A 25,850-nucleotide genomic window follows, 5' to 3' on the forward strand; every position below is an offset into this window, starting at 1 on the left:
GAGCTAGCGCCATTCGACGGCCAACACCGCGGTTCCTGGTGTGTCCGCTGTGCCGTGCGTGTGATCATTGCTTGTACAGCCCTCTCGCAGTGTCCGGAGCAAGTATGGTGGGTCTGACACACCGGTGTCAATGTGTTCTTTTTTCCATTTCCAGGAGTGTATGTTGACAATTCTTCGGTAAGTGGCAGACGCGTGGACACTAAACTAGGCGAAAATGTAAAAAAGTTGAACAGCTTTTAGTTGTGAGCATGTAGACACATTCAGAATGTTCTAGACTGACACATTTCAAATTGTGAAAACCTGCGAACGATTGGTAACGAGGTCTAACCACTATCGAGCTAATAGTTTTAAATTAAAATTTCACGTTTGCTCTGTAGAGCTTTACTGGTTGTCGAAATTTTTTGAGAAAGACTACTGTGAGTTGGTGGTTCTTAAACTTTTTTTCAGTTATGCAAATCATTGTCTTGACTCTACCTAGAAGAAAATTGAATTAGCGATCGCAGTAGTAATAAACAAGTTTCTCGTTTAAATGTCTGAGAAATTATTTCCTCTGCCAGAAATTTTCAATAACTTTTGTTTGCACTTACACAAATAGTTTAACCTATTTTTTTGGCACTGTCCATGTTGTTGACATATTACATTTTATACTGGGAGAGGCAGCTAATACAGGCCACTCAAAATATAATTGGAGCGAGGGAATACAGGGTGTGGTTGTCGCTAATCTATTGAGGAAAATATTGCGAACTATCTGACTAACAGACGCAGTTTTTAACGTTTTTAGTGCTGAAGTATGAGACCGGCATTTTAATGAAACTATATAAGTTTTAAAAATCAAGATAATCAGCAAACAGTTGCAAAAATAAGTTTTATTTCCTTAAGCTTTAGGGACTTAGTTCCCTTCTTCAGAAGGGTGCACAGAAAAACATATCACAAACAAGTAGAAGTTAGATAACAACATTAAAATTCAAGAACAAAAAGTTTAAAAATTTAAAGATAAAAAATAGTACATACATAAAACTACAGGATAATCTGCTAGTGTCAATAGCATGCATGCAACATATTGCTGTGGTCCTAAAAAAAGTACAAGAGCAACATGTAGTACATTGATACAAAAATAGCCCCTAAATGCTTACATATACACTCCTGGAAATTGAAATAAGAACACCGTGAATTCATTGTCCCAGGAAGAGGAAACTTTATTGACACATTCCTCGGGTCAGATACATCACATGATCACACTGACAGAACCACAGGCACATAGACACAGGCAACAGAGCATGCACAATGTCGGCACTAGTACATTTATATCCACCTTTCGCAGCAATGCAGGCTGCTATTCTCCCATGGAGACGATAGTAGAGATGCTGGATGTAGTCCTGTGGAACGGCTTGCCATGCCATTTCCACCTGGCGCCTCAGTTGGACCAGCGTTGGTGCTGGACGTGAAGACCGCGTGAGACGACGCTTCATCCAGTCCCAAACATGCTCAATGGGGGACAGATCCGGAGATCTTGCTGGCCAGGGTAGTTGACTTACACCGTCTAGAGCACGTTGGGTGGCACGGGATACATGCGGACGTGCATTGTCCTGTTGGAACAGCAAGTTCCCTTGCCGGTCTAGGAATGGTAGAACGATGGGTTCGATGACGGTTTGGATGTACCGTGCACTATTCAGTGTCCCTCGACGATCACCAGAGGTGTACGGCCAGTGTAGGAGATCGCTCCCCACACCATGATGCCGGGTGTTGGACCTGTGTGCCTCGGTCGTATGCAGTTCTGATTGTGGCGCTCACCTGCACGGCGCCAAACACTCGTACGACCATCATTGGCACCAAGGCAGAAGCGACTCTCATCGCTGAAGACGACACGTCTCCATGCGTCCCTCCATTCACGCCTGTCGCGACACCACTGGAAGCGGGCAGCACGATGTTGGGGTGTGAGCGGAAGACGGCCTAACGGTGTGCGGGACCGTAGCCCAGCTTCATGGAGACGGTTTCGAATGGTCCTCGCCGATACCCCAGGAGCAACAGTGTCCCTAATTTGCTGGGAAGTGGCGGTGCGGTCCCCTACGGCACTGAGTAGGATCCTACCTACGGTCTTGGCGTGCATCCGTGCGTCGCTGCCGTCCGGTCCCAGGTCGACGGGCACGTGCACCTTCCGCCGACCACTGGCGACAACATCGATGTACTGTGGAGACCTCACGCCCCACGTGTTGAGCAATTCGGCGGTACGTCCACCCGGTCTCCCGCATCCCCACTATACGGCCTCGCTCAAAGTCAGTCAACTGCACATACGGTTCACGTCCACGCTGTCGCGGCATGCTACCAGTGTTAAAGACTGCGATGGAGCTCCGTATGCCACGGCAAACTGGCTGACACTGACGGCGGCGGTGCACAAATGCTGCGCAGCTAGCGCCATTCGACGGCCAACACCGCGGTTCCTGGTGTGTCCGCTGTGCCGCGCGTGTGATCATTGCTTGTACAGCCCTCTTGCAGTGTCCGGAGCAAATATGGTGGGTCTGACACACCGGTGTCAATGTGTTCTTTTTTCCATTTCCAGGAGTGTAGTTCATAGTCCAGATATGTAATTCATATTTCAAAAATGGTATAAAGAAGTCAAACAACAAGTGCAGCTATCATTCCAGAGCTGGAACTAATCAGCTAATAGCATGCAAATTTTGAAATTGGTCTCAGGGTGGGAGTAAAACTGCGATAAAATAATTAAAAAACAATAAAGTAGCCAAATAAGCGAGACTTTTCATGTGCATTGGGAAGAGGACTTTAACGACACTACATGTGTGGGACTTGATCAACTTATACCAAGATAATAATACCGGACACTATGGTCCCATCATCAGGCTGTTGTACCAGATAGAAGCAAATACGTAATTCATATAAGACATGTACACTTACCACTGCGATTAAAGCTCAATAATCTACGCTCTGCTGTTGCAGCGATCAGACAGCCCGTTCGTGAAACTTATCACTCTTTCATAATGTATACGTAAGTGAAAACAGTGGATATGGTTTCCACACATGGCGAACGTCACAAACGTGTTAGAGGAACTGTGCGGTTTGTTTCATGACAATGCAAGACACTCACAAGCCGTGTCTGCAAATAGTAAGAAGCTTGTAAATAACCTGGAAGAATACAGAATGAAATCTGTCTTTGTCACCGTTAATTCCGTCGTACAGAGTTCGCTGTTTCCATCTGGCAAACTTACGGTTAGTCTTATGCCTGGATTCCCTTTCTTGTCACTTCAGCTGTCAGTTAACCTAAGGGAAGGAAGCCGTGTGTACGGTCTGTCCGTGACCGGTATAAGCATTGGTACTGTGCGCTACCATATTTTAAGTGTTCATGTGTCATATCTCGTGAGTCATAAATGAGGGACTAAGGCTCGATTTCACCTGAAACGGTGGGGACAACAATCTGAAACCTCAGTCATGCTGACTGATTTTCCAGGCCAACGTTCGTTAATCCTCCGTTGACGACTTTGTTCTGTCAATATGAGAGATTTTGGACAACCGCATCCTTGTTAACTGTTTTATTGATATGGCAGCAATCTAACGTTCCTAACAGATATGGGATGTGTCAGTTAAATAACCGGACTGGTGTTGCAAAAAAATCATTGAGCATCCTTCTGGGCGATCCCATCAACGTTCCATACGAATTTTCCGTTGTTCAGAGCAGTGTTGTAAGTCCGCTTCTGTCAGCTGTTGCTTCCACCGCTTTCACGCTGTCAAATCTTGTCCCCTTCAACGCTGATCTGACGTAACGAAATGAAAATAGTCACAGTGGGTGGTTCAACATGGTGAGGTGTTTCGAAAAATGCCTTTACGGGCAAGACGGTATCGGCCGGCAGAATGGCGTCATTTCTGGACAAACTTTGTGTATGTTGAATGATTCACGCAAAATTTGGCGCACACTTTCTCTGTTTATTCCCGAGATTTTAGAAAGACCTCATATAGTCAGACAAGGATTTGGACGAATCAGTTTTACGAATATTCTCACTGTTTTTTGATACTCATGCTCGTCTAGAACGAAGATCACCTTCGGTCGTTTCAAGTCGCTTCATAAAGCTTTAGAACCAGTGAAGAGGTTGTGTCTGCGATAATCCTTCATTTCCGTACATTTCTCTTAACGAGGAATTACAACGTGTAGCAGTTTTCCTCTGCTTTCACGAAATTTGAGGCTAACTCGTTGCTCCACACGTACACTTTGTGTTTTGCGCCGAGACGTTTGCGCAGTTTCCTACGGACGATTCCTATAGCAAGATTGAGTGACATATAACAGTATCCCTTCGAGCTCAAGGTGGGTAAAACGCCAACTGAAAGAAAAATGTTCAAACTCTCCGCGGGAGACCACTTTTTGCCGGCAGCAACACTAGTCCGTGTATTTAACTTCCATATTTAGTATGTTATCGCAGCTATGGTAAGGCACATAAAGGAGTCAATGAGGTACCAACATAGTGAGTATCCTGGCCTGTCTACACAGACGATTTCGTACTTTCTTAATAGAACATTTGGATATAATTGGATCGGCCATCGGGGAAACACAAAAGGTTTGTGTGAAGTGAAAATAACTAGTTGTAGAACAAAGTTTTTACTGGCCGTCTAGATTGCATACACCAGGTTTCTCTACTACGAGTCTTCATGTGCATTTTCTTCAGCGTTTCATCAGATATATGCAATTTCTTTCGTGCAACGTGTATGCGGAGTCAGCGCAAATAAATCCTGCTGATCACATCTTTCATACGGTGCCCACCGTAGGTGGAAAGCATTGGTTTGTTTCACATCACAAACAAAGGGACTTTTTATTTGGGATAGTACGTGCTCATACGCCAGAGCTATCCCACATTAGTCTAGCTCTACTGCGTTATTTCTTTCATTCATATGTGTAACAGGAACCGTAAAATACGAAGGATAATAAGTACCCCAGCAGCGACTTCTGCAAGGCGGTAGCAGTCAGCGTGCGTCAGGGCGCTGCTGTTGCTGATGGGAGTGACAGCTACTTTTCGTGTTTTTATGTCGCTGTTAATTCACATCGATAAAAGGAACATCACACTAGACTAATATGGAACCGCTCTGTCGAATGGCCACGTAAAATTCCACTTTAAAAACAATTTTGTTTGTAACGGGAAAGAAACCAACGCTTTCTATCGGCGCTGGGCGTCACATGAAAGACGTGATGAGGTGTATCCGTTTGGACTGACTCCAGCTGCACGTTGCAAAAATGAAATTTCAGGTATCTGCCAAAACGTCGGAGAAAGCGCATGACGACACTTAGAAAAGACACCGTGTATTTCTACAGTTATAACCTTGTTTGGTTATATCGTGCAGTACCACCTTTAGATTTCATTTCTTTGTGCTCTTATAAACTTATATTACACTTACATAACACAATTAGCTGCTGTTTAAATTATTCTTTGAAGTGCGACGGTTACGGTCTAAGACAATTATCGGGTGTCAGCAGCAGCTTACGGTGTTATATACTGACATCTGTAAAATGCGAAAAATATGATAACTATCCATCGCATAATCTGACTACGCAGGTAGAAGACCGTACGTCAGTTTTTGTAAAGAAAGGTTTCTACATGGAATTCGTGAAGACTTTAAATGCCTTATAGCACGGGCCTGTGCTGTGTGGGCCTGAATAGCAGTATTCTCTTTCTGGCATCAATTTGTAGCAGTTATCAGTACTCGACGTAACAATTCTGAGCACTTGGTACGACAGCTTCAGTAACATACGAACTATTCCTGAACTTTGTGTTTCCTTTCATTTTGGTAGGGCGGACATCTGTGGCAAGTTTCATCCTTTCGGATGGATAAAGGTCTTCAGCGTTTTTATCTTGTTAGTAAATGACCAAGTTCCACACATGGTATGTCACTGAAGCCCTCTTGGATGGGTTTTTCCAATACCACTGGAATTAATATATAACGTCATCGAAAACAAAGTCGGTTTCACAATTTGTCAGCTGTAAATGTTAATAATCATTTGCGAAAATCTCGTACTTCACTGCTACAACGTACCGAAAACTCTAAACATTCATGGTAGTGTCTGATTGTTCTATATCGTGTCTCCCTACCACTTTCGCGCAACGACGCTCTGAGCGTGTTTTTTAGGGAATTGACTAGTTTGAACCTGGGACCTGTTGCTGGTAAGGAGACACCAGACCACACATGACATGTAGAATTCAGAAGAGTTCAGTGAGACTAGCGATGATATAACCAAATACTTAGTGACTTCAGCGTCAGCTCCACTGCACTCCCTGTAAAAGAATCTTAATACTAACTAAATTTAGTGGAAGGGGTTCAAGGCTTTCTTATTTTTAGTTAGCTGGTAAAATAACGTCGAAAAAGCAGTTACGTTTACCATTGGAAATTTTATTCTACTCACAAAACATCGTTTATAAATTGCACTATTGATAAAAGGAAATGCTTTAATACAGGATGGTAAAAACCAACTGCGTTCAACAAAAATGTGATCGAATATTCCCTGAATGGGTTTCCAAGTTCTACAATCGATCGCTATGCCATATCACATCTATAATCTAGGTTTAATTTAAGTTTCACAAAAGAGAAAACTATCAAAATGGTCTACAGTGACGCTTAATTATCTTTAATTACTTATCTAACTTGTCGTAAATTACAGCGGCTGATGTGGCTTCTCAATAACTATATAACAGAAAAATCATCGCGTTTCAGATTTTTACTTCAAGTGGCAAATGTGAACACCATGAGCTTTAATTGACGATGGACACTAGTATCACGCAAAAAGGTGTAACAGATGAGACTTCTGCAGTTCTGAGTGAAGCCTTACGCGCTCAAAAATGCGGCATCGCGTGCGTTCATTACCTTGTCGGTGTTAGGCAGCGTCAGGGCAGCGGCGGGCAGCACAGCTCCGCTCACCTCGCCATTTCGGAAGCAACTCCTCCCTAACTTCTCCTTACTACAATTTACCGAAGTTGGTTTAAAAAAACTATCTAGCTGTGTTTTCATCTGACCAATCAGGGTCTCAATGTTAACCTTAAGCTCCGCCTACAAAAATTGTCTATCCAATGAGAAACGTTATACTTTGCGTGGTGGGGCAATGTTTTTAAAGTTTGAAACGTAACAGAGACGCGAAAAAGTCTCACGCTAAAACTTGCGGGTGGTAGTGGCCCTTTTTGTGTTATAGTAAGATCTATACTGTTTTTCTGGAGGGTTCTAGCTTTTAACATAGGCTGGGAGGTGGTCCTTGACGTAACAGAGACGCGAAAAAGTCTCACGCTAAAAACAGCGGGTGGTGTGCGCTAGTGGTTAGCTGGCGACGTGGGTGTCCAGTCTGTCCCTTATCGTAGGGCCTTCTAGCTTAACATGGTTCTGCTCTCGGCTTCTGTTCTCGTTTCTCCCCTCGGAACTGTGTCGGTCTCACGGTGGGAAGGTACGACATGCATTTAGACATTCTTGTGTTAGTCTGTGGTATTTCATTTGCTCACTCGTTACTCGTATTACTTTGGTTAATTTAATGTCACGATTTATTCCGAGCTATGTGACATACTACTGGATTTGCTTATCATGTCAGGGTTTTCATGGAAGGTGTTGGATTTGACTGATACCTTACAAAACTGAACTTCGATATACGGAATATTTATAAATTAGTTATTCAAAAGTTAGCTTTAATTTTGAGAAGGGTAAGTAACTTACAGAAATGTCTGACACCGCATTGAATGCGAATTTTATTCCCACCTAACGCTGTTATTTCCCGACGATCCCGCTAGATGGTTTGTGCGAATGAGTTATTGCAAAAGTCATCGTGGAGCCGTATAACGGTGCAGAGTGTGCGCATTGTTGTTCATGGTTTCATGAATCCAAATACGCTTCTACAGTTCAGAGACAATTCAGGGTTAATATCACAAGCCACGACCTCAAACAAAAACTGCTATCAATTGCTACTATCGTTCCACCGAAACTGGATGTATATCACAGGTATCGTGTCTTTCTTGCCGAGTCAACTATAAACGACATATCGTACTTGTACATGCTTGAACATTATCTAATGCCTCAGTTGCAACAGGACGTGGGCATAGAATTAATTTTCCAACATCGTGTAACACGACATCATGGTGAAGTTGTCGAGTATCTCCGTAGGAATGAGCCGACTTGGATTGGACGTGTTGGAATAATATCCTAACCACCACTATCACCTAAATGAACCCCAATGGACTTCTGTCTATGAGGTTACGCATTAAAGACAGAGTGAATGTTCCTCCGCTTCCGGAAAACGTCGAAGAGCTGCGACAACGGATAACACAAATAGCTGCCACCATACATCAAGTCTTGCTTATAGGATTTGGCAGGAAATTGATTACGGGTGGAACATTTGTCGAGTTACAAAACATTGAACATTTGTAAATAAAAATTGAAGAAACACTGCAGGTAGTGTTATAACAAACATTTCTGTAAGTTATTTAATTTTTCATAATTAAAACTTACTTTTGTACAAATAATTTATAAACACGATTATTTATTCATAATGAGTACATTTGGGGCGGCGCATCTTTACCTTCCTCCTCCTGTATAGCGTAGTACAGGGTGGTTATAATTAAACGTTCCCTATTCAACACGTTCTAACATGGGAACTATTTGCCGTACAAGGCCCAAACATGGTAGCATTAATGTCAAGGACATGAAGAAGAGAAACACTGCAGAATCAGTTCAATTGGAACACTTTTAATGTTCTGCTACAGTACATCATACCATTACATACCGGTATCATTACTGCTACAAAAGGAGCTCGGTATGGCTCCCATCAGTGCCCAGGATTGCATTCAGTACAGCAGAGAAAAGCATATCCCTAGGTACTCTGGCTACCTCTCTTGATATGCTACGCTTCAGATCAGAACAAGTGTGAATGTTCCCCTGATAAACCCTGCCCTTAGGTAGCCCCACGACCGGAAATCACAGGAAGTGAGATCAGGTGATCGTACCGACCAAACATTTGGAAACAATCGGCTGATAATTCGATCGTTCCCAAATATGTTATGGAGAAACAGGCGAACTTCACGAGCGATGTGCGGTGGGGCCGCATCTTGCATGAGAACTCTTGAGTTCAGTGCGTCTCTCTCTCTTGTAGGGCGGATATAACATGCTGGCATCACAGTAACACTGGCCAGCCACACTATACGTCTTTGGTTCTTGAGCGCCAACCTGTTAAAAAAATAATTGGCCAATGATGAACGTAACCGTGAAGCCACACCATGCATTGACACGTTCACCATACAGAGGAACCTCATGCACAGTGACTGGAGGCGAAGATCCCCACACTAGGATATTCTGTGTGGTCACCTCTCAGAGGAAAATGAGCTTCGTCTGTTAAAGGTTGGTCCAAGGCCAGCCCTCATCAACTTCAGACCTTGCGAGAAAGTGGAGAGCGAAGTTAACATGTCGTCGTGCGTCCTGTGGTGCAAGCTGCTGTACGATATGGATCTTGTACGGATACCATTTGAGAACGATTCGAAGCACATTACGTACAGTGGACGCGGGATGTTCAACTGGCGTCACACGCCTCGCTCGCTGCCTGATGATCGGGAATTCCGGCAGCGTTGTCTGCCATAGCAACAGCGATATCATCAGCCACCTGTGTTGCAACCGGTCGCGGCCTCTTCCCGGAGCGACGCCCAATTCTCCAGTTGATTCGAGCTTCTTCATCATGCTTCGCACAGCAGGTGGGAAAAGAGGACCCTTCCATAATCCTTTCAGCCGGCGATATTCTCAAATGCAGCTGCAGCATTAAGTTGTTTTGATAACAGAGCTTCACCACAATGCCCATTTCCTTTTGTCAAAGCTCATGTTGACACGCCAACAAGTGCAATGCGACTGGTCAGGTGTTTGAGACTGTGAATCACGATGACTGATCACGGCACCTGGTGGGCCTAGTTGGAACTGAACGCTGTCGTAATGACGCATGGAAGTCTTGCACCCCATACTTTGGGTATGAATTCTAAAAACTGCGGTACTTGTACGTTAATTAGTTTCCTTGCTATAACGTATTGAATAGGGGATGTTTAATTTTAAACACTCGGTGTACGTTTATTATTGAGGATGCATGTGCCGTATTAGTGTTAACGTAGTATAAAAGCAAGGAAGAATATTGCTAAATGTAAATGAAGAGCCCGATCGCAAATGAATTACTGGCGTTTGTTGGTAAAGGAAATTATGATTTACTTCGTACGTCGTAAATTGGTCACTTATGGTAAGATGTAATGATGATTAGAATGTTGCAAAAATGATAACTGTTAGTGTGCTGTGGAGAAGCGGCCTGAGATGCCTTATCACTCGGCAGCAGTCCGGTGTGTCGCGCTCGCTTAACTTTGCACGACCTGTTCCAGCTGGTCTATTGCTTACTGACGATGATGGATGTCTCTCTGCCGCAGGTGGCCCTGCAGCCTGGAGTGGAGGCGCACGCCCGCCTAATGGACCCGCCCGCCAGGAACTCCATGTGGAGGTTCGGCTACCTGACACCCGTCAACTACAACGACAACGAGCTCTACTGCGGCGGCTTCACCGGTGAGTTCTCTCATGGTGCTGATCACTTGACAATGGTACAAAACGTACAAACCTGGGTGGTAATTAAATAAACAACAACACAAATCATAGCGGTGTGATCATCTAAAAACTTGGAACGGTATCGCGACGAAGAATATCGTTTACCGTCGCGTACTGTCGCGAGAGTGAATCATGGTGTTTTCATTTTGAGGCGAAAGTCAGAGCCTACAATGAGGGCACATGGACTCACCCCATTTGAAAACAACCAAAGCCGTACACGCCAGCTCCGAAAAAGTCATCATGACCGTTTTCTTTAACTGCAAGGGGCCGTTGCTCTTTGAGTTCTGAAACACGGCGCTAATATTAATGCACAGCGGCAAGTGGGCGCAATGCAAAAATTGTAGCGCGTCATCGAGTCTGAATGCCAAGAAACGCAGACGGATGGTATCATCCTGTCGCACGATAATGTCCGCCTACGTGTTGTCGAAGTTGATACGACTATGCTGCACACATTTCGCTGTCAAACCCTTACACATTATGCCTACAGTTCCGATCTCTCCCCATGCGATTTCCACATTTTTGGGGCCATGAAGGAAGACATTCGTCGGTTTGCCTCGGACAATGAGGTAGACGCCTGGGTACATTCATGGTGCCATACGCAAGCGCAAAGATTCTTCCATGAAGGGACTGACAATCTAGTCTCACAGTGGGATAAATGTATCAAAAATTATGGCGATTGCTTTTGAAACAATAAACATTTCCCTTGCCTTTTTTTAACCTGTCTCATTTTCATTTAACTGTTTCTTAGAGTATCTAAAATATCATCGAATCAGTAACTGAATGTAGACTTGTAATCAGAAACCATAATAATTGACGACTTGAGTAAAGCATGGTCACTAACGGGACATCAGTCAGCTGTGGCAACAGGTCGTCGTCGTAAAGTCCCGCTACTTTTTGCACAATAATGGCTTTGGCTTGCATAAATCCAAAGGGTGTTTTATATAATGGCATTCATCTGAACGCGAACAGTTGTTCCAGTTAGCAGTGCATCACTGTTGCGAGGTTAAAACGTCTCTAAGATCCTACAGATTTAGTTTTTTCGTACCACCGTTAAATAAATTGAATTTAGAGATGGCTCTTTCGAGGAACCCATGAGTGATTCACTCTCCGACCCTCGCCTAATCTGAGCCTGTATCGGATAACTAACCGACTTACATATAAAGCTAAAGAATACTTAAAGCCGTGCACATTTTTTCAGGCAGATCAATATTTGGCGATTGACCGCTACTTTACTGTAGTCAGGACAACATAAGACTAAACAATCTACATGTAAAATGGTCACATTATAATTGCATGGAGCTCTTTCGTTGAAACGAAGCATGTCACTCACAAATGCACGAATGTTTTCAGCAGTGAATGAGCCAACGGCAAGTCGTTTCTTTGGAAATAAAGTATTCCTCTGAGACTGGTTGGTAGAGCTTCCTCGCGAGTGTCGTCGAACGAATGTGGCACACTTTTTGTTGTATACATATGCTGTGTATTGTCAATATTAACCATAAAGCCCTGCAGTGACGCTGTGTTTAACACTTCGACCTGATATTCGTGTCTAGTTGCCTCTTGATGTATAGCCGGTGTACGAAGAATCTTCGTATGAACAAAAACCTTCCTCATTAATTATTAACTAGGATGATAGATAAACACAACTCTGTCACATTTGGACCTCAACCCGATGCCTCTTGGAGCATTAATATGAAAATCGTAACAAGTTAGTTCAATACGCCAGGGCATTGAGTCAAACAGAGCTTGGATGGCGTGTACAGGTACAGCTGCCCATGCAGCTTCAACAAGATACCACAGTTCATCAAGAGAAGTGGTTGGCGTATTATGACGAGCCAGTTGCTCGGCTACCATTGACCAGACGTCACCAATTGGTGAGAGACTTGGAAATGTGCTGGCCAGGGCAGCAGTCGAACATTTTCTGTATCCAGAAAGGTAGTGCATTATCCTGCTGAAATGTAGGGTTTCGCAGGGATCGAATGAAGGGTAGAGCCACGGGTCGTAACACATCTGAAAAGTAACGTCCAGTGTTCAAAGTGCCGTCAATGCGGCCAAGAGGTGACCGTGTAACGAATGCCACTCCATACCATCACGCTGTGTGATACGCCAGTATGGCGATGACGAATACACGCTTCCAATGTGCGTTCACCGCGATATCGCCAAACACGGACGTGACCATCATGATGCTGTAAACACAACCTGGATTCATCCGAAAAAATGACGTTTTGTCATTCGTGCACCCAGGTTCATCGTTGAGTACACCATCGCAGGCGCTCCTGACTGTGTTGCAGCGTCAAGGGTAACCGCAGCCATGGACCCCGAGCTGATAGTCCATGCTGCTGCAAATGTCATCTAACTGTTCGTGCAGATGGTTGTTGTCTTGCAAACGTCCTCATTCTGTTGACTCATGTATCGAGATGTGGCTGCACGATCCGTTACAGTAATGCGGATAAGATGCCTGTCATCTCGACTGCTAGTGATACGAGGCCATTGGGATCCATCACGGCGTTCCGTAATACCCTCCTGAACCCACCGATTCCATATTCTGCTAACAACCATTGGATCTGGACCGACGCGAGCAGCAAGGTCGCGATACGATAAACCGCAATCGCGGTAGGCTATAATTCGACCTTTATCAAAGTCGGAAACGTGATCGTACGCATTTCTCCTCATTACACGAGGCATCACAACCACGAATAACCAGGAAACGCCGGTCAATTGCTGCTTGTGTATGAGAAATCGGTTGGAAAAATTCCTCATGTCAGCACGTTGTAGGTGTCGCCACCGGCGCCAACGTTGTGTGAATGCTCTGAAAAGCTAATCACTTACATATCACAGCATCTTCTTCCTGTCGGTTAAATTTTGCGTCTGTAGCAAGTCATCTTTGTGGTGTAACAGATTTAATGGCCCGTAGTGTAGTACAATATTAGCAATAGGTATGACACATAATTCCATTTCATTCGGCATTGCTGCATTTTTTATTGGCACACTGATGAGCCAAAACATTATGACCACCTGGTTAATAGCTTGTTTGTCCGTCTTTGGAACGAAAGAACTACATAACTGATTCTGCTTATCAGAGACTCGGCAGTTTGTTGATAGGTTTATGGGGTACGTGGCTTTAGATGTCCACGCTCAGATAATGTAATTTGCGTAAATAACGGGCCGCTGACGCGGTGGTGGCGCCCGACAGCGACACAGATGGCTCCCATAGGATTTACACCAGGCGAATTGTGTCATCGAAACATCAACGTGACTCTTCTATAGTGCTCCTCGAACCACTGTAACACGATTCCGCCTCAGAGAGGCGGACAGTTATGCTGCTAAAAGATGACATCGCCGCTGGGGAAGATATCAAACATGAAGGGATGCAGGTGGTTGATCTCATGTAAGTGCAGGAGAATGTCTCCTATAGCATAATACTACTCCCACCAACCTGGTTCCTTAGCGTGCTGCACGTTTTGCATCACCAAGAGAAGTAAAAATGTGGTTCACCCGAAGAGCTGACACGTTTCTATTGATCGACGGTCGAATGCAGATGGTCACGTAACTGACGATGTCGTTGGGTCAACATGCGAATTGACGATGTCGGTGGATCATCATGTGAACACGTTGGCGTGGTCTGCTGCGGAGCTCCATATTCAACAATGTACGATAAACGGTATGCCCCGAAACACTTGTGCGTGCACCAGCATTGTACTCTTTCAGCATAGATGTCACAGATCACTATCTGTCCTACTTTACAGGTACACGAGTCTCCGTATCCCGCGTTTTGTGAAAAGTCGTGGACGTCCAACCATTTGGCGTCCAGTGGTAGTTTCACTATCCGTCTATCTCTTTCCGTAGATTCTCACGACAGTAGCACGTGGACATTCGAACAGCTTCGCCGCGTTAGAGATACTCGTTCGCAGGATCTGCGTAATAATAATCTGTCCTTTGCAAAAGTCGCTTATCTCAATAGATTTCTCCGTTTGCAGCCCATATCCTCGCTAGGGTGACACCCCGCGTGCGTCTGCGCCACTTACATACGTCTGTTACCGCGTCACGTGCCCGCAACGCCACAAGGTGACATTCAACGTCGCCGTGGGCAGTGGTCATAATGTTTTAGCTTACCAGTGTATGTCTTCCCAGGCGTCACTGCAGGGTGCCCTTGACAACCCATGTTACACCTAACCTCACTGTCTCACAAATTAAATTCTAATCACTGGTTTATGATACAGAAAATGGCATCAGCGGCTGCAGTTGATGAAAGGTATAACTTTATTTACTTCGAAGCAGCAGATGAACTCATCAGGGGGTCCATAAATGTCAAAGACGATAATATTGTCCAAAGTACGCTCATCAGCGAGTTAACACGAACCGCTTAGTTACAGTGCACGATCTCTGTAAAAGCTCTGAAAGAAGGTAAGGAAAGTTTGAGTTGATTATTTAAGCTTTTTAAGATCTGTCGTTGTTGTTGTGCTCTTCAGTCCAGAAACTGATTTGATGCAGCTCTCCATGCTACTCTATCCTGTGCAAGCTTCTTCATCTCCGAGTACATCCTTCTGAATCTGCTTAATGTATTCATCTCTTGGTCTCCCTCTACGATTTTTATCCTCCACACTACCCTCCAATACTAAATTAGTGATCCCTTGATGCCTCCGAACTTATCCTAGCAACCGATCCCTTCTTCTAGTCAAGTCGTGCCTCAAATTTCTCTTCTCCCCAATTCTCTTCAATACCTCCTCATTAGTTATGTGATCTATCCATCGAATCATCAGCATTCTTCAGTAGCACCACATTTCGAAAGCTTCTATTCTCTTCTTGTCTCTATTTATCGTCCATTTTTCACTTTCATACATGGCGCCCGCATCTCGTCGTCGTGCGGTAGTGTTCTCGCTTCCCGCGCCCGGGTTCACGGGTTCGCTTCCCGGCGGGGTCAGGGATTTTCTCTGCCTCGTGACGGCTGGATGTTGTGTGTTGTCCTTAGCTTAGTTAGGTTTAAGTAGTTCTAAGTTCTAGGGGACTGATGACCATAGATGTTAAGTCCCATAGTGTTCAGAGCCATTTGAACCATTTTGAACCATACATGGCTACACTCCATACAAATACTTTCAGAAACGACTTCGTGACACGTAACTCTGTACTTGATGTTAACAAATTTCTCTTCTTCAGAAACCCTTTTCTTGCCATTGCCAGTCTACATTTTATATCCTCTCTGATCCGACCATCCTCAGTTATTTTGCTCCCAAAATAGCAAAACTCATTTACTACTTTAAGTGTCTCATTTCCTAATCTAATTCCCTCAGCATCACCCGACTTAATTCGACTACATTCCATTATCCTCGTTTTGCTTTTCTTGATGTTCATCTTATATCCTCCTTTCAAGACACTGTTCATTCCGTACAACTGCTCTTTCAGGTCCTTTGCTGCCTCTGACAGGGTTACAATGTCGAAGTTTTTATTTCTTCTCCATGGATTTTAATACCTACTCTGAATTTTTCTTTTGTTTCCTTTACTGCTTGTTCAGTATACAGATCGAATAACACCGGGGAGTGGCTCCAACCCTATCTCACTCCCTTCCCAACAACTGCTCCCCTTTGATACCCCTCGCCTCTTATAGCTGCATCTGGTTTCTGTACACATTGTAAATAGCCTTTCGATGCCTGTATTTTACCCGTGGCATCTTCAGAATTTGAAAGAGAGTATTCCTGTCTGTTAGAGGGGGAAAAAAACTTTCTGTGGGCCAGAGTGAAGGTGAGCGGAGGAGACATTTCCACTTTCTTGACGATAAAATTAAGCTGGTTTTGCGATGGTGCCGTGTGCGGCTTGTTCACGTGTAACACGGCGGTGTTCTGCTCAGTGCAGTGGCAGCAGTACAACGGCAGCTGCGGCCTCTGCGGCGACAGCTTCGGGGAGCCCAAGCCGCGCCCACACGAGGCGGGCGGGCTCTACGGCAAGGGCGTCATCAGCAGGAACTACGTCACTGGGCAGGTATGGCACGCACAGAAGAGAATGCTCACACAAATTATATCTTTGAAAATACCACACACCGTGTGAAATCCTGCAAATCGATTAACGAGACAAGACACAAGGTATCAGGAGGTACTCATTCCCCTTATTTATTTCCATGTTGTCATTTCTCCCGAAATTCAGTTTTTTTCATACACAGTTAATTCCATAAAAAGCTTCTGTAATTTTAACACCATTTCCTTATATAATTTGTTGCTGTTTGTGGTCTTCAGTCCAAGTAATGTTTTGAAGCAGCCAGTCGTTCTTCTACAAACCTCTTCTGCTCTAACTACTGCAATCTACATCCATTTGAACCTGTTTATCGTATTTCAAACCTTAGTTTCCGTATTAAATTAATAGCCCCCACACTTCCTTCCATTATCAAAGTGACAATTCCTTGAGGACTCATGGTATGTCCTGTCACTTGATACTTATTATAGTCAAGTTGTTATAAATTTCTTTTTTCATTAATACGATTTTGTATGTCCTCATTTGTTGTTCCTTTTACCACTTTTGTCTCCAGTATCCTTCTGCGGCAACACATTTTTAAAGTTTCTATTCCCTTATTATCTGAAGAGCCCATCTTCTGTACAGTGCTACGCTCCAGACATATACCTTCAGAAAATACTTCACAGTAGGTAAATTGGTATTAGACATTACACTCCTCTTCTTCGCAACAGCTTTTTTGTCAGTCCGCATTTCATATCCTGTCTACTTCCGTTATCATCAATTATTTTACTGACCAAATAGCGAAACTCATCTATTTTTAGATTCTCGTTTAATAATCCAATTCCTTCACAAGCGTTTGATTTAATACAAGTACACTCTATTACTTTTATTTTACTTTTGTTGATATTCATATTATATTTTCAAGATACTACTCGTTCTGTTCAACTGTTCTTCCACATCCATTTTTATTTCCGATTGAACTTCAGTGTCATTGGCAGACCTTAAAGTATTTATTTCTTCTCCTTAAACCTTAATTCCCTTACCAAATTTCTCCTTGTTTTCCTTTACTGTTTGCTCGACGTACAGATTGAATAACGCGTGGAATGGGCTACAACGTTGTTCCACTAGCTTCTCAGCTACTGTTTCTTCATTTACTTTCTGATCTTTCTTCTTTTGAACTAAAATATTTCATTTTGTTCTGTGGGGTTCACAGTGCCAAATATGTCCTCTAATGATTTGATTAATACGAATACTAGCCAGTTACACTGCTCTTTATACGGTTTTTATTTTGTAAATCACTCACGACGAGCCCTTTTCAGCATATTGCCATCATCGGATGACCTGTAAATACGTAAGTAAGTGATGATCTTAATATAATGGTATGACCAGAAAAGTTATGATACATTCCTTTGGTGTTTTTATCTTACATATAATATTGTTGCGGCATTTTTGTTACAAAATTTCATTTAACACTTACGACAAATTCTAGATAGGACAAATCAGTAGAAACTTCACCACTACATATGAAAAACACGCCAGAGAAAGTGAAAACTACCCATACACATTTTTTCAACATCTACAAAGAGAAAAACACGACGTAAAACTCATAAAAGAAGGATTAGATCTCCATGTTACGCAAATGGGAGCAACCATAAACATCCTTGAGGAAAATGAAATACATTGGCATGCATACAACAATCCGACAAATTTATTGAATGAACAAACCGACATAAAAGGCAGAAAGTACATAGAAAACATTATCCACATTATAAAGCAAGAAAATGCGTAAAGTAATAAATCAGAGGCTAAATAACACATACCGATAGTAACAGCAATAACAACGTGAAAAGTATACAACAAAGACAAACCACCAAGAAAACATCACAATTCATTGACATTAAAAAAAGTATTGCGAAAAAAATAAAAATGTAACATAGAATCTCAACTGGAACCAAAACAAATTGCTGGCAACAACATAATTAGAAGGAAACCTATAGAAATAATAAAAAACAAACGAATTTCCACACATCATTTACTTATAATGGTAACTATGTATCATATAATATCGCTAATTCACTGTCAACCAGGCTGTCAAGGGAAAATAACATACATGAAAACCAACTAAAGTCATATACACATCTCGAACGTACATCTAAGGAAAACCTAATAATTCTAAAAAAAAAAGAAAACCAAGACTTGCAGTAACTGTGTCACATGTAAGGTAAAAGCGCCAAACGAATATGTTATAACTTTTCTGATCATACCTACAAACCATTATGTTAAGACCATCACTTACTTACGTATTTACACAGCACCTGATAATGGCAATATGCCGAACTCAGTTAATCGAAAATTATTTATAAAATAAAAATCATTTAAGGAGCAGTGTCGCTGGCAGATATTCTTACAGAGCATTTCAAAACTTTGTTTTCTTCATACCTTACGCTGTGGTGTGATTGATTAATTCAGGAAACATTACTCAGCCTATGGCTAAGCCTTTTCCGTCGAATTTATCTTCACTGATGCCGAAGTTTTGTTTAATTCTAACTCCAATCAAATATTGAAAGTTTTACAGAGATAATGATGCGTAGAGTGGCTCTAACACGTAATTTTCAGAACGATTCTTCAGTTGACTGAAAAAAAAACAAATTAAGCCGACAGACTTACGACACAGTATGTTAATGAGTGCCAGGGTAAATATCATGATTTATAGAAACAGTAAATAAACTTTTTTGTGGAACGAATATTTTCCTAGTAATACTTAATGTAATACTATGCCATATAATCTTTGTATTAATAAATTTCCAGTTAGTGAGTTGTAAGGAAACAGAATTATTTCGGATATATTAGTAGAGACGCTTTTTAGTGGGTATGTATTGCAATTGTTAGAACAAAAGTAGCAGGACAAACTTCTCTGTGGTGATATAAAATAATATAATGTCTTAGACAATGGAACATTTTGTAAACTATTTTAAATTGTTTCTACTAAAACTGCTACTACATTTATGATCTATTTAAAAATGTTTTTATTTCGTCTGCAGGAAATTCAAGTTGAGGTGGACCTGACGGCTAACCACTATGGCTATTTCGAGATGTTCATCTGTCCGAACAACAACCCGAAGTTTGAAGTGGATGAAGAGTGCCTCAGAAGGTTTGTTTCTCCAACATGTTATAATTAAAATGTCTAAACATGTTTTGACAATATTCGTAACGAAGTATATAGTTGATGTTCAAATATTTTGTATCCAGCTTTTTGAAAAAGAAGTGTCTATAAAATCTCTGTGTTAGATTTTCATAAGAGATTTTTGTCAGTATCAGTCTCACGAAAGCTAGTATTATTTATGCTATACAGCGTCGGAGGCCTTGGACAACCACAACGTGAAAAAGAAAAAAGAAAAGCACAAACAACAATAAAGTAATGGAGGCAGATAAATCTAACAGACAAGTGAGGACGAACATTAACATATAACATAGAAACTAGGATACTGGCACAAGTAAATAAATGTTGACACTTGCACCATATAACAGCATATGACAACATATGTATACTGGAGGTCAGAAGAAGAAATGTAATTAATAAACGCTTTTAGAAATAGAGAGGAATTTATTAACAAATAACCACTGCCATACAGAAACGAAAACTGAAGTCATGAAGACTTTTTAGAACATTTTAAGCTATAGTTTCCTAGAGAACTAAGAAAACAAAAACAATTATGGGCAGCAGAGGTGCAAATAAGAAGAAGAACCACAAAAACCTACAGACTGAAAGAAAATTTAATGAACAAATACTAAAAGAAATAAAAGAGGAAAGGAAACTGATTAATATGGTAGAGAGAAGACAAATTAAATGAATTGGATTTTTAATTCAACATAACAGCTTTATAAACATGAAACATCTTAGAAGGAAAAATCCTTGGATAAAATTAAGAGCTAGGCCCAGAACAGCCATATTACAAGGTGTTATTAGTGTAATGAACTGCACTATCTTTAAGCTAATGGTAAAGATGGCGAGAGACCGTGAAGGATGGCTACATCAACAAGTCGTTGCCTGTATTGTCTGACGATGATGACGACATAATAGGAGAAATGCTTCAAGCCTAAATATACGCTTCTGGGCAAAAAGATTGCAGCAAGCTGATTGATTGTAATACAGAGAAGAATTGAAGATTGAGTCCAGAACAACCAGGCTGTCTCAACAAGATCGATCGACTTTGAGCTGTTGGTTATTTAGATGGGAAGAAAGCTGCAGGCTAGTGCTACGATCAAATCATGGTCATTACAGAAGTTGCATTCACTTAATCTGGCAAAAGTTGTGGAAGAAGTCGGCTATGCCATTGTTGGAGGATTTGGCACTGGAAGGGGGGCGAGTGCTGCTTTACCCCACTCACCCTTATTATTATTAATTTGTGAGGAAGGCAATACATTATCTGTAGCACGCGAATTTAGCAAACTGTTAAACCAACGAGATATTGTTTCTTGCTGTAAGTTAAAGGAGGCAGCTAACTATAATTCACACTGACGTAGAAACTACACGTACATGGTAGAACTATACATATGATCCACAATTTTTAATATGCAAATAATACTTGGACTTTCCATTTCCTCATACGTGTAAGTAATTATGTTCATCACATTCTATTACAGATGTTTATGAAACCTACAGTAGCGGTACGTCTCACCATTGCCCTAGACGAAAATCGAACACCTGATCCCCTTCTTCATGACAGAAACGCTTCCGCTCCTCACCCCCACCCCCTTCATTCGAGACCACACACTGCCCATCGGATGTTGAGATCAAGCTCCAAGATGCAGTAAATGTCTACTTCAGCTCTGCAGTAACAATAGTTATTAAGAGTACATCTAGTTTATGGTTGTGACAATTGTGATGACGTTTACCACTTTTCGAAAAGTATATATTTAAGAAGCTGTTAAATGAATAGCGAAACCAGGGTTAGATATATGTGTTTTTGATGTAGATTATTTACTGGAAATGAAACGAAAATATGCGCTAGGTTTTTTAAGAGCTTCTTTGATAATGTTTTGTGGTTTCCAGCTGATTTCGTAATTTCATTTCAGGTCGTAATATGTTAGGGGTAATCTGGTTGTCTCCACAAGTGCTCCAATCTTCTTACGTGTTAGGCACCTGGGCTATGAAACCAGAAACAATATTGTCAGTGAAACGAATTTAGAAACTACAGAAGATACGAGTATTTTTCTAAGGCCAAAAAATTCAGCCTTATGTACCACTTCCACCTATTGCAAATTACATGGATAATGTTATTGAAGAATATCAGCGTTCTTTTTCGTCATATAATCAAAATATAACAGTACTAACATTTGCACAATTGTTTTATAGAATACACATGTATGAAAACATCGACTACGAATATTCTTCTTGGCTCAACTGTGAACACCTGGAGCTTCCGGGAGCCTGATAAGATTTTCTTTAGCATGTAATAAATGGAGCTCACAGCTACGAAATACAATATTATATCCCTGACTTGAAATGAAGTGCGATGGTGAATATGCTGGAAGTGCACTTTAGCTCAGCACACCCCCTACCGTAAATCGTGCAGATGATTTTAGGTACATCTACGCACTTCTCACATCACCGAAAGCTCATCATTCGACGTGATTCATCTTCGACTTATATCTTGCACTTCTGCATGTCTTCATCTGAGTTTTTGTCATACGTTTACGTTAATGTGTTTAATTGTTTTAATGAATAAAATTAGCAATTACTTAGGTACTTGAAGCAAAATTTGGACCTCTCAGTTGATTTCCGCACCTATGGTACTTCGTACCATAATTCCTTCGACCGTTACGTTTATTCACTCATTATTTTTGACTTGTGCTATTTAAAACTGCTTCTCATTTGCCGACTTCTTTTCTTCCAAAATATTTTTATCTTCTGATTACGCCACTTTTCCTTCTCTCCTGAGACGAATGCGGAACTGTTCTCTTACTGACTCTGCTTTGTAATTCGTCTAATTTTAATACTTTGCCTTTTGAAAACATTAGTTTATGCTGTTTTTACTCTTTTAATTTGTTTATTGGAAAAAATTGTAACTTCTTCGTATACAGCCAATTAATTTTCTGACCTGGAGATACTTTTTCAGTTTTAATTTTTCAGTGTTATAATTAGCTAAAAAATTATTGTTGTCGAGTATGGCTGTAAAATTATTGTGAAGTACTTCAGTATTATGCTAACGTCTGCCAGTTTTCTTGTCGGCATATTGTCGAAGCTGTCTCCACTGAGTGAGAATTTTCCATTTGTAAAGTTAATGTACTCCCCCACCCCCCCCACCCCCCCAACCCCAACCCGTTGTATATAGCTACTGGTGGTATATGTAAAATTTAATGAGTAATTTTTTTTATAATTTTCGTATGTAATGCACTTATCCTTCACATAAATCTGACAGTGGTGATCGGAATTTCAGTATGAAAGGTACGTCCATTCCGTTGATACTATGCGTTAAGCTACTAACATACACTTAGAGATAAGTAATTCAGAATAAACTTTCTTCTCAAGTCACGCAGGAAATGAGATCACAGTTTCAAACATCATAAAAAATAAGCTCCTTGCCAGGCCATGAAGGCCAAAGGGGTATCTACCGGCCGCCGTGTCATTTACTCCGCCTTTCGACGTCATGCGGATGCGGTATGGAGGGACTTGTGGTCAGCACACCGCTCTCCCGGCTGTTTTGCAGGCTTTCAGACCGGGGGGCGGCTATTACTCCATCACGTAGCTCCTCAATTGGCATCCCATTCACCAAGGAAAAAGCTTTGGCAGTATCAGGTCCTCCGAAAGGCAGGCATCTACGATGATGTAAACAGTAGAGTAGATGAAACAGAACGTTGGTGACTTTGTTATTGCTGTTTCAGAGACCGTAATGGACGGTCTACACTGCAGGAAATGCTACTCACTCGAAGGTTCGACGAGATCGAGGAACTAAAGATTGAAAAACACTTATATCACTTGTGCCACAGTAGGAATAACCTGGTAATACGTCAGCGTACAGGTTTAGAGTGAGCCTTAACGGAGTAATCAAAGTGTAGGCATCTTATATGGGGTGTTCAAGTATAAGGCGAAAACTTTCGTGAACAAAAGAAAGCGTATTCCTCATTCACATTACTGATAGACTTTCGAAGATTGGTTTGCAAGCTACCAGCCAATCATGGTAGGGCTGAGAGGTGATACTTCAGAGCGTAACGTTACTCGGAACTGAAGTCCACAGAGCAGTCAGGAAGAAAACACTTCCTGAGTAGGACAGAGAACGTGTGGCCTAGATTTCGACAGTCTCTGGAGCGATCAGCTGTCATCATCTGATTCCTCTCCCATGATTCCTACTCGGTACGTAGAGGGCAGATTGGTAGTGGTTAACGGTTCACGGGAACATACAACTTCTCCTGAGGTGACGGTTCCACCTAGCACCTAGCAGATAGGCCACAATCAGTTATGCTTATCTTTACATGAAAATATTACACTGAAAAATTCTAAATTAATAGCATACTGGGTGGGCGGCCCGTACAAGAGATATGAACGCTATTGTTTGGCGTAGACCAAGCCATTCTAGCTTCTTCCAGCAGAGCTCGTAGCCGCTGCCTTTTTGAACACTGTGAATGGGTGTTGCCTTTTTTTTTCTTTGTTGCAGGAATCCCCTGATCGTGGCCGGCACCAGGAACGAGACGCGCTACTTCATACCTCCGGGCACGAAGAAGAGCGATACGCTGCGCTATAAGGTGCGGCTGCCGCCTTTCGTGACGTGCACTCAGTGTGTCATACAGTGGAGGTACGTCACAGGTGAGTACTGCGCTGGTGGCGTGCGCCACGTGCGTGAAGATACTGCAGGTAATAGGAAAGAGATCACAGTCAGACTTGGAGTGTGCGTGGTAAAGTGTGTGCCGGGTGGATCCACCTACGCACCTCTCGCGAGCAGCATGCTGCCAACCAGCTAAGTGGGCCAGCTAAGTAGCCACCACCGTGCGCGGGATTTTGTTCATTTAGAAGTTTCCTGTCCAGGCTCTAGTTTTACGTAGCGAACGGACGAGGAGACGCAACACTAGGCACCGGACGCGTATTCGGGAGGACGACGACTCAAATCGCCGTCCGGTCACCCAGATTTGACATTTACGTGATTTATCTAAATAGTTTAAGGCAAGTTTCGCGATTTTTTCTTTGATGGGGCATGGCTCATTTCGTTCTCTATCCTTCCCTAATACGACCCTACCGACCTCGTCGTCGATTTCACCTTAAACATTATTACTCGTTTCCTTACATACTGGGATTCAGTTCATTGTCTTTTCAGAACATAACAGCGGGACTGTTACTATTGCTCATTAGGCTCCTCAGCTGGTGGGATAAAATCCACCTTTCTCTGCTTTTTGTAACGAACCGGATCATTTACTTAGGTGCTAGAACCAATCACCTACAATTACAGGTCGTAAGAAGAGCTTCATTTAATTTAGGTATATTGCAATCGAACTTAAGAACTCCAATTCAAAGAGCATTTCCTATATTCTATTACACGCACTACATTTTGCGTTTAATTTACATTGAAACGTTTATTTCACGTCCGGGAATTGTCGTTGGCATTACATTTACTTCAACGGAATTTGTAGAAATCTGTTTCCATGAGAGGGATTTGAAGAAATACGTTGTATGAGGACTCTCGTAATGATCTTATGTCCTACAGAGAACGCTAAATCGGACTGAGAGGCTGTAAATGTTGCATATAATAGTAGATGCTCATTGTCATACGATATGTTTCACGGACCCCGTTTCCTGTTTACACAGCTTATTCATTTTATCGAAATATTGAGGTGCTGTCGCTGTGGACTTTACAGACATTCTCAATCATTTCTTGTACCTGCTGTAAACTCTTTTAAACAATAGCCGGCCGATGATACCGAGAACAATGACTAGTTGCGTATAGTTTTATCTGTAGCGCGCTAATTTACCTCGTTATCTGCATCCCCACGATACTGATCTCTGTTGCGTATGACAGCGATGTCTCACTCCAGATTCCAATTAGCAGATAGCGATGCCAAACAATATCCCACTGTCACTATCATTCTCACTCGATAAGATAATTTTCTAGGATCCCAATGCATCCCAAACGTGCTTCACACTCCCCTGTAACTTTAAGCTACAAATCACTGACGACTCTGAACATATGTCATGAGAACGTTAGGAATGTTACAATATTTTTATTTTTAGAGACGAGAAAATAAGTTCTGGCGGGCCGCATCGAATCAGTCAGACGACCGGTGTAATGGAAAAAAAGGAATATTTACGAATTTTGCTCTTTTCTTTCTCTCGTTTGTTT

General features: G+C 42.1%; 1 protein-coding gene across 1 annotated transcript in view; it reads left to right on the plus strand.

The window, feature by feature from the left end:
* LOC126358212 (uncharacterized) overlaps positions 1 to 25,850 on the plus strand; it is a 350,213-nt gene that overhangs the window by 307,257 nt on the left and 17,106 nt on the right. The window contains exons 3-6 of the mRNA XM_050007529.1: positions 10,413 to 10,545; positions 16,424 to 16,554; positions 19,563 to 19,672; positions 24,177 to 24,325. Of these exons, the coding sequence (XP_049863486.1) occupies positions 10,413 to 10,545; positions 16,424 to 16,554; positions 19,563 to 19,672; positions 24,177 to 24,325 (523 nt within the window). The remainder of the gene's footprint in view (positions 1 to 10,412; positions 10,546 to 16,423; positions 16,555 to 19,562; positions 19,673 to 24,176; positions 24,326 to 25,850) is intronic.

Source organism: Schistocerca gregaria, chromosome 1 (assembly GCF_023897955.1).
Source record: "Schistocerca gregaria isolate iqSchGreg1 chromosome 1, iqSchGreg1.2, whole genome shotgun sequence".
Lineage (NCBI taxonomy): Eukaryota > Metazoa > Arthropoda > Insecta > Orthoptera > Acrididae > Schistocerca > Schistocerca gregaria.